At 49.4% G+C, this 9,844-nt stretch overlaps 1 protein-coding gene across 1 annotated transcript in view; it reads left to right on the top strand.

Moving 5' to 3' along the window:
* Positions 1 to 1,147: 1,147 nt before the first annotated feature.
* The window catches only part of KIAA1468 (KIAA1468 ortholog), a 114,225-nt gene continuing 105,528 nt past the window's right edge, over positions 1,148 to 9,844 (top strand). Inside the window, exon 1 of the mRNA XM_015406457.1 lies at positions 1,148 to 1,334. Coding sequence (XP_015261943.1) covers positions 1,148 to 1,334 — 187 coding nt within the window. The remainder of the gene's footprint in view (positions 1,335 to 9,844) is intronic.

Here is a 9,844-nt window from a genome sequence, read left to right as displayed (position 1 = left end):
GGGGGAGTCACAATACAAGTCCAAAGGTCAGCTGGGAGAGCAGTCAGCAGAGCATTAAACAAGTCCCAAAACACCGGACAAAGCCGTAGTCAAACGTTACCAGAGGTCAGAGTACAGGGAACAAAGCCGAGGGCGTGGTCAGGTTCAAAGCTGGAAGTCAGGAGCCAGAGCAATCCAAACACATGCCGAGTCCAAAAGCCACAGAGTCAAACAGGAATCAAGATGCAGAGCTTCTGGTTCTACAAACGAGTTTGACAGCACAAATTGCTCATGGCCAGAGGCCCTACTAAATAGTGCTCTGGCCCATTAACTCATTAGCACCTTTGTGCGAGATCCTGGCTGCTGTTAAAACTCAGGGCTCAAGGATCTCTGCCCTCTTGAACATGCTTCTTTTCGTCGGCTAGCCAGCTCCTGACGTCTCTGAACCCTAAGCCTACTTACAGGTGGGGGAGATGCAGGTGGTGAGCTGCTTATGGCCTGCTCAATCCCGGGTGCAAACCGTCCTGTAGTTGACTCAGATTGCTGTGTATCCTCCTCAGTACTTACAGTAGGTGCAGATCCTGATGCTTCTTCAGCTCTTAAAGGCACTGAATCCTCCCCTCTTAGGCTGTCAGGAGCTGGCTCTGGGGCTGAGTCAAGGGCAGGCATGACACTGGCTCACAATTCACCACCACCGTCATTTGTCTATTTTTCACTGCGTGTCTCGACAGACAGGTAACGTATCACACACCAACGATACTCCTGCTCATGCAAAAACCACTATCTTTTCAACTCTGTATTCTTAGTCCTGTATTGTCCATGTGAGTGCTTGCTTGAGAATTATTCAGTAAAAAGACCAATATTTCTAGCAACCCGGTATCCTCGTCTATCCATGGGCTCTGGGAATCCTGACTTTGGTATACACGGGTTATGTCCCTATATTTTATGCCTGTTGCCATTTAATATTCATAATTCCTCAAGTTTATTAATAGCATAAGGCAATTTGGCTAACACATGTGCCACTGATCAAGCCCAGCAGCATGTACTGGGGCCACCACCAATACTCAGCTGTTGACCATGGGATAAATGGAAAGAAAGATTTAACCCAGACAGCCTATCAAAAAAATACCCAGCAAGCCTGCAAGGTGTTTTGGCCATGAGCTCGGTCATGGGTCCTGGCTCAGCCGAGGCTGACTATTCCTCAGACGAAGAAGAGGCACAGAGCAACCCAGCCAGAACCAGCTCCAAAGAGGAACCTTTGCCAGCACCTGAGGAAGGAGAGGCTCCAGCATCTGAGGTGCAGCAAGACAAGCTTGAGGTGCAGTTGGAAGAAGAGCCTGGCCCAGCACCTCAAGGTTGGAGTCCCCACCTAGCTCACCTGAATGTCCCAGATGCAGGGCATGCCAGTGTTGGGAGGTGTGGGAGAGACGGAGGAGTGCCAGACTTCAGCTGTCGCAAAGGCAACGTGAGGGGCCGTGAGTCTTTGCAGGTCGCCTCCCAGGGAAGGGAGGATCAGAGTATAAGCAACCACACTCACCTGCCTCGGTGCGGATGCAACCATGCAATCTCAGATCCTGTCCCGGCTGCCAGCCTCCACTCTTCGCTCCTGAAAACGCTGACTGATTTCCCGGCATTCTGACCCTCAGCACTGTTCCTCGACTTGCTTTTGGACTGTGAAGTATATCCATGGTGACCAGCCAGAACCAGCACAAGCGCACTCTTTTCGTTCTCGCAGCAAACTGGATTTACAGATTTTGGATCCAGGAAGTGGGGAAATGCCTCCGAGTTCCTTTTTGGAAATCAACTGAGATGTCGTGCTGGAGGGTTCCCCCCCCCTTCTCCCTTCTCTTTCTCCAGCCTCCTGCCCATGAGTGCATGGAGATCTGGCATTGCAGTGCACTCTCTTGCCTCTGGTGGATTTGAATTAATGTTTTATCGCTCGTCTCGTGCCACTTATTTTTTAAAAAATTACGCTATGAGGAAAATAATTTCAGAGAAATTCAAAATGGTGCTTGTGTGGCAATGAAACGAGGTGGTGGTGGAGGAGGGTGGTGACGCTTTTCTATTTTTCACAGTGGCCGATAACACAACAGGGAATCCACCAGAGCTTGGTGAAAAGAAAAGGGAGCTTCGCGGTGGCGAATCGCAGTGGCAAATCGCAGTGGCGAATCGCAGCTGCTCTAGTCAAAGTCAAAGTCAAAAATAGTTTGGTCAGTTTCAGGATTTTTATTTAAAAAAAAACACAAAAACCCTTTGCCTGTGTTCCTTTGTGTTCCCTGCCATTCAAGGAACTGAACCAGGAGGGTTTAAATGGAAGGCACTTACTTGGTGCTACTGCGCAGATGCAATAGGGCAATTTAAAAAAAAAAAAAAAACTTTGGATGCTACCCCACACACATCGTGAGTGACGTTCCCACCCCAGCTGAGAAAAAAAAACTGTGGGTTTTTTAATTGTTGTTGTTCTAGCTGCAGAATAAATACGGGCTCTTTCTGTAGCAGGAACTCCTTTGCATATTAGGCGACACACCCCTAACGCAGCCAATTCTCCAAGAACTGACAGTAGCCCCTGTAAGAAGAGCTCTGTAAGCTCTTGGAGGATTGGCTACATTGGGGGGGGGGTCGCCTAATATGCAAAGGAGCTCCTGCTACAAAAAGAGCCCTGTTAAGTGCGTACGGCAGGCACAAAATCCGAAATCAAGTTTAACGGCCCGATTGCTGGGCTTCTCTGCTGTAAGCTGTGTGTGTGTAACAGGCCGCAGTGAGAGGAGCTGAGAGGTTTGGCCAACGCTTTCCTTCTGGAGATAAATCAAGATGAGTAGCCCTGTTAGTCTGTCTGTAGCAGTAGAAAAGAGCAAGAGTCCAGTAGCAACTTAGAGGCTAAAAAAAAAAATTGTGGCAGAGGGGGCAGCTATTATGCATAATCGCAAGGCGGGTACCCTGTCAGGGCCTTGTGCGGAGGTGATAAATGACACCGGTGCCAAAGTGAAAAACTGCCTTTTTAAAATACAGCAGTTACTAAGACTAGGAACTGATCCTAACCAGATTAAATCCAAAGGACGCCCCACCACCACCAGCTTCCCAGCACCTCATTCTGTTTTCTAATGAACACCTACGGCACTGTATAATGATACACCTCTGGGGCATACTTGACTTGAGAGGTATAAAATCTACATATGAACATCAGAATGTAACAGAAGCCAATGCTGGATCAGGCCAGTGGCTCATCCAGTCCAACGCTCTGTGTCACACAGTGGCCAAAAATACCAGGTGCCATCAGGAGGTCCACCAGTGGGACCAGAGCCACTGATGGACCTTGAAAGGATCAGAACTTACGGATCTCAAGACTGTTGTTGCTTGTGACCAATCTGTAAGTTTTTACAGGTCAGTTGCAAGGCTCTTTCTAAGCTGTGGAGTCCTGTGAACAAAAATTCTACTTGGTGAGCTCCTGGCATTAAGAACATAAGAACATAAGAGACGCCAATGTTGTATCAGGCCAAAGGCCCATCCCGTCCAACACTCTGTGTCACACAGTGGCCAGAAATACCAGTGCCATCAGGAGGTCCACCAGTGGGGCCAGGACATTAGAAGCCCTCCCACTGTTGACCCCACCCAAGCACCAAGAAGACAGAGTATCACTCGCCCCAGAGCCCCTATCTATACCTTGTGGCTAATAGCCACTGATGGACCTCTGCTCCATATGCTTATCTAATTCCCTCTTGAAGCCGTCCATGCTTGTAGCCGCCACCACTTCCTGTGGCAGTGAATTCCACAGCGAAGTTGCGAGCGATTTGGCTGCTGCGTGAATTAGTTTGCTCTGGAGCCATCCTTCCTGAGCTAAGACAAAAATCTATGAGCCGGAGGCTAAAAAACTGTGAGCTAGCTCACATGAACTCATTTTAGAGGGAACACTGGTCAGTTGCAGCCTGTTTGGGCTGAACATTAATCAAAAGCACCTGGAGGCCTTGACCAGCTGGTATAAGACGCCTTTATCTGGTTGCCAGCTAGCAAGAGAGAATAACCAACTATGCCCTGATTGGCTAATGGAGCTGTTGGGGCTGAGGAGACAGAGGTTGAAGCCTCTATGACTTCCAGCCAGAATGTCCAGGACTGTTCCAGTTGGAGTGGATTCTGGTCGAATCTGCATTCGCATTTTAAAATCGGTTTCGTGCTGCTGTGACGCACCGGCCTAGTTAACTAAATATATATTTCCAAGCATATGTGCATGATCTTCAAGGAGGCAGTTTGCATTGATATTCCTTTTGATTGTAAATGGAATGCATGCATGTGAATTATAATATTCTTATTAATACTGTTTGGGTATTTGATGTATATTAATGTTAGACCCAATGCGTGTTTTTTTACTGGTCAAACGTGCAAAGCCATTGGGGGGGAGGGGCTCCCTCCCTCCTTTCCCCCCCCTGCCTTTATTTTTAAACTGCAGACAATGCCCAGTGAGTGATTTCATTATGGCTTGGATGCTCGGTGTTTCTCTGGGGAATTGGTTTCCCAATTTAGATTAATTTAAAACCTCCTCTTTCTCATGCACAACACAAGGACGGAGAGAGCCGCATTAGATCCGCTTTGTTTGTTTTGTTTTGCATGGCTAGGCCCTGATGAAATTTTCCAGCCTCGATTTAGATGAGTTTCACTGCGTGCTTGAAAATCAGATAGCAAGAAAGCGGTCCAAAAGCTACTCCAGATAAAATGGCCGGCTCTCTGCGCGTTCTAAAATCAGATAGCAAGAAAGCGGTCCAAAAGCTACTCTGGATTAAATGGCTGGCTCTCTGCACGTTCTAAAATCAGATAGCAAGAAAGCGGTCCAAAAGCTACTCTGGATAAAATGGCCGGCTCTCTGCACGTTCTAAAATCAGATAGCAAGAAAGCGGTCCAAAAGCTACTCTGGATTAAATGGCCGGCTCTGGATTGGGAATTACTGGGAGATTTGGGGGGGGGGGTTTGAGCCTGGTGAGGGCAGGGTTTGGGGAGGGACCTCAGCCGGGTACAGTGCTATAAAATGTACCCTCCAAAGCAGCCATTTTCTCCAGGGGGACTGATCTGTATCGTCTGAAGATAAGTTAAAATCACAGGAGATCTCCGGGCCCCACCTGGAGGTTGGCAACTGTTGCCCTGCAAGGCACTTAATGTGCTCTTATGGACTATAATTCATAAGTGATAAAAATGGACTGTGCAAAGGTATGCTTAGGGGACTGTACTGCACGGTGACCCAATGTGATGCCAGTTGAGACTGCACACCTGAGAGAAGAAAACCTTCCTTTTGCGTTGCTGTTCCAGTGGGTCTCCGAGGTTACCTGCCCTCTTACCTGTTGTGAGATGGACCAGTTCCCTCGCCTGCATAGCACCATGCCATGCCAAGGCACAAGGACAAAGAGCTCCAAATGCCATTAGGAGCTCCTTCTGACACACGCAGGCAACCCCCTTCCCCCCCCTTCCTCCATCTACCTGCAAAACTGCATGTAACCAAGAGGCTCGACACACGGTTGCTTGGCAACTGATCGCTCGCCCATCAACGACCCAGCTAGGACCATCAAGAGACAATGGTCCTATCCCGATGACTCATTTCCTCTTCATCCAGATGCCAGTCCCCAGTCTAAGTTGCTAGTTCTCAATACTGACCCCTCCCTAGCTCCCCTCCCCTTTCCCCCTCTACCCAATGGGTATGTTTTCAGGGATGGACTAACAAGAGGTGTGACAAGGGGGTGTGGCCAGCTCTACCTGCCCCTCCCACGACACCTCATAAAAGGAAGTTGCCCTCCCCTTCCCTTCCGCTTCAGTTTCATCTTATATGGGACCTCTCTTCTTCTTCTCTCTTACCTGGGCTTGGAGCTGGAGCAAGGCCCCGTTCACACAGAGCATTTGCCACACTAAAGATACGGATGATAGGCAGATTTTCCGGGCACACACCGCAGCATCTGGGAAGCGTAGTGCACCCGTGGCTAACCCGTGGCTTCTTGCCAAATATGCGGAGTAAAAAACTGGTACATACGATGTGCTAGTTTCCGGAAAATGCGGGGCAAGGGCGGGCGTCTGATTGCGTTTCTGCTGGAATCCCGTGGCATCCGGCGCCCGCCCATGTCCCGCCGCAAACTGGATGGGTTTTTTTTAAGTCTCCACAGAATGCGCACAAATGCACAAACTAATGGGGGGGGCAACTGCCAAGTGTACCCCAGTGAGAGAATCCTCTTAATCCTTTCCCTCCCAGATTCCCTTGCGTGCAGAGTTACAATATCCAACGGATAGTCAGGCAGTGGGCCTATAAACATAGCTTCCTCCCCAAGAGGCCCAGAAAGACTTGCAGATACAAGCACGAGTTTACGAGATCCTGTGCCTTCACCAGTAAATCATGTTTTGTTGTAACCTACATTTGCTGGATCTGTGGCACTTAGAACAGAGTCGGAGGGACCCACCATGTTGCCGTCTCCAACTGCTTACCCTGGAGAAAGCAGCTATGGCTTTGTGCTGTGTCTGAACCAAACCAGCCTGTACTTAATTTGGAGGTCAGGAGGTGAACATGACCAGTAGTTCCGCTCTATGCTGCTATGGTCAGGCCTCACCTGGAGTCCTGTGTCCAGTTCTGGGCACCACATTTTAGGAAGGATGTTGACAAGCTCGAGCGTGTCCAGAAGAGGGCAACCAGGATGGTGAGTGGGTTGGAATCCAAGTCTTATGAGGAAAGGCTGAAAGAGTTGGGTCTGTTTAGCCTGGGAAAGAGAAGGCTTCGAGGGGACAGGATTGCAGTCTTCAAGTATCTGAAGGGCTGTCATGTAGAGGATGGAGCAGATCTATTCTCTCTTGCTCCGGATTGCAAGACTAGATCTAATGGGTGGAAATTACAAGGGAGTTGCTACTGGCTATATATCAGGAGAAACTTCCTAACTGTAAGAGTGGTTGAGCAGTGGAACAGTCTGCCTCGGGAGGTGGTAGATGCTTCTTCGCTGGACGTTTTCGAGCGGAGGCTGGACGACTATCTTTCAGGTATGTTGTAGGTATGTAGGGCTATCTTTCAGCTATGCTCCTGCAGAGTGCAGGGGGTTGGACTAGATGACCTGCAAGATCCCTTCCAACTCTAACATTCTATGATTCTATGACCAACTCAAAATAAGAGTATGGGATGCACTGCTATAACAAACTTTGTGCTGGTCAGAATGATCATTTCGGGGGGTATTTCCTCTTTTTTCCCCTTCCTTTCCCCCCCATCAGCCTGTTCTGTGGGGTCTTGGAATAATCTCTCTTTCTCCATGAAGGTACCTTCCTGAGCGTGTCTGCAAAGGGCGTGCAGGCATTCCCGCTCCCCTCTATCTCTGCTCTCTTCTGCAGCCATCGCATTCTGACAGTTGGTTCTTTATGCAAATGTATTTCAGACAAGGAAGACGGCTGAGTAGTGTGGAGATTAGCTGTGATGGCAGAACAGAGTAAATCCAACCGTTCAGTGCAATGAGTAACGGCTTGAGTCAGTGTCCTGTTTTTATCTGTATTGAACACCTTTCATCCAAGTGTGTTAATCTAGTATAAATAATGTCCCGCACCTCTGTGAATCTGTCTTGTTTGCCTTCGGTATCTGAACTCTTTGGCTGATGTAGGTGGATGAGCTATAGTCTGAAAAGTGAGAGATGGAGGTAGGTAACAAATGGTGGAGCGGAACCTGCAACCTTTACCTTGCGGGGAGAGCTCTCCAAGGCCACAGTCAGACATGCCATTTGGTGCAGGGGGGAAGCAAGCCTATTCCCCCCCCCCCGGTGGAAATTGACATGGCATTGTGTGATCACACATCCTTTGTAGGCCATTGTCCAGGAGCCAGTTTGGTGTAGTGGTGAAGTGCGCAGACTCTAATCTGGAAGAACCGGGTTTGATTCCCCACTCCTTTACTTGCAGCTGCTGGATGACCTTGGGCAAGCCATAGTTCTGATAAGAGCTGTTCTCTCTAGGACAGTTCTGGAAAGAGCTCTCTCAGCCCCGCCTACCTCACAGAGTGTCTGTTGTGGGGAGGGGAAGGGAAAGGAGTTTGTAAGCTGCTCTGAGACTCTGAGTGAAGGGCGGGGTATAAATCCAATCTCCTCCTCCTCCTCCTCTTCTTCTTCTTCTCTGCTTAACTCATCCCACCTCTGCCTTTGTCTTTGCATTTTTTATTTGAATTCAAATGAAGCTCCCCATACTGAATTATAGACTCCAATTCCCTGCTCAATGCAGGATTAGCCTAGAGCATCCATGACATGTGTTTGTCCAGCCGCTGCTTAAAGACTGCCAGTGAGGAGGAGTTCACCATCTCCCTAGGCAGTTAATTCCACTGTTGCACAACTCTTACTGTAAAAAACATTTTTCCTAATAACCAGCCAGTATCTTTCCACCTATAATTAAAACCCATTATTGCGAGTCCAGTCCTCTGCTGCCAACAGTAACAGCTCCCTACTCTCCTCCAAGTGACAGCCCTTCAAATACTTAAAGAGGGCAATCATGTCCCCCCTCAACCTCCTCTTCTCCAGACTGAACATTTCCAAGTTTCTCAGCCATACCTTGTAGGCCCCTCGATCAAGGGCCCCGGTCACACGGGAGGATTTGCCCCACAAGAAGGACGGATCGGGGGCGCATCAAGCGGGCGCGATCACACTGCAACATCTGGGAAGCGTCATGCACCCGTCCCGGATCCGGCCCTTCGGCCCGAAAACGCACATTTAAAAGGTACTACCTTTTGCGCACTACCTTCCGGATGATGCGCGGCAACTCCAGGCGTCTGGTCGGGGAAGTGCTGGTAGCCCGTCACGGCCAGCGCCATTCCCCGTCCCACGCATGCGCACAACCGCACTACTGCTGGTTTGCTGCACAACGTGTGATCGGCTGCCGGAGCACGGAGCCGCGGGGGCACGTTGGATCACGCTCCCGTGGTTCTTTTTGCACCGGCTCTAATTTGCCTCCCTTCGGCAGTGGATCATCCCGCTCATGTGACCAGGACCAAGGTCAAGTATTGTCTACTCAGATGGACAGCGGCTCTCCAGGGTCTCAGGCAGAGGTCTTTCACATCACCTCCTGCCAGATCCTTTTTAACTAGAGGTATCAGGGAAAGATTGAAGGTCAAAGAAGACATGGACAGCAAAGGATGAGATGGTTAGACAGTGTCAAAAATGCAACGAACATGAAATTGAGCAAACTTCAGAGGATGGTGGAAGACCGGAAGGCCTGGCGTGATCTGGTCCGTGGGGTCGCGAAGAGTCGGACTCGACTGTGCGACTGAAGTACAACATCAGGAATTGAACCTGGGACCTTCTGCATGCCAAGTAGGTGCTCGTCAAACTCAGGTCTCTCCATGTCTCTGCGGCCTGTTCATTTATTGCTTAGCTTTAGTTTCCTTGTACCCATTACAATCTTACCTTCATTTCTCATGTAGCATTCCTGGGGGGTGGGGTGTCTGTTGTGTGAGTGCTGGGGAATAGACGCTGTAATCTTACTTACGTTGTGCCCCAAGTATTCTTCTCACGGGAAGAGACCTTGGAGAAGTCTCTCCTTTGCCTAGGTCATACGGCAAAACATATCGATCCAGGTTGCCATGGTTATGCTAGGGGGGTAGTTGCTGACGTGTATGAATGGGTTTTTTTATGATTTGACCTATATCTAGTGTCAGCTATGCTGCCATAAGGGTTGGGGGTGGGGTGCTAGCTTGCCAGGACTGCTGCATTCCTTTTCAGCTTCTGTAATGCTTGCTTAGGAGCTGCGGTGGCTCAAGTGGTTAAGACGCTGAACTGCAGGCTGTGGAAGGTCAGTAGTTCAGCAGTTCGAGACCTGAGTGTGCCGCATGACGGAGTGAGCTCCCATCTCTAGTTCCAGCTCCTGCCAACCTAGCAGTTCGAAAGCAAGA

The sequence above is a fragment of the Gekko japonicus genome, unplaced genomic scaffold (assembly GCF_001447785.1).
Source record: "Gekko japonicus isolate JY-2015 unplaced genomic scaffold, Gekko_japonicus_V1.1 scaffold3585, whole genome shotgun sequence".
NCBI classification, from domain to species: Eukaryota; Metazoa; Chordata; class Lepidosauria; order Squamata; family Gekkonidae; genus Gekko; species Gekko japonicus.
Note: the sequence above shows the minus strand (reverse complement) of the source record. Positions and strands in the feature narration are given on the sequence as shown.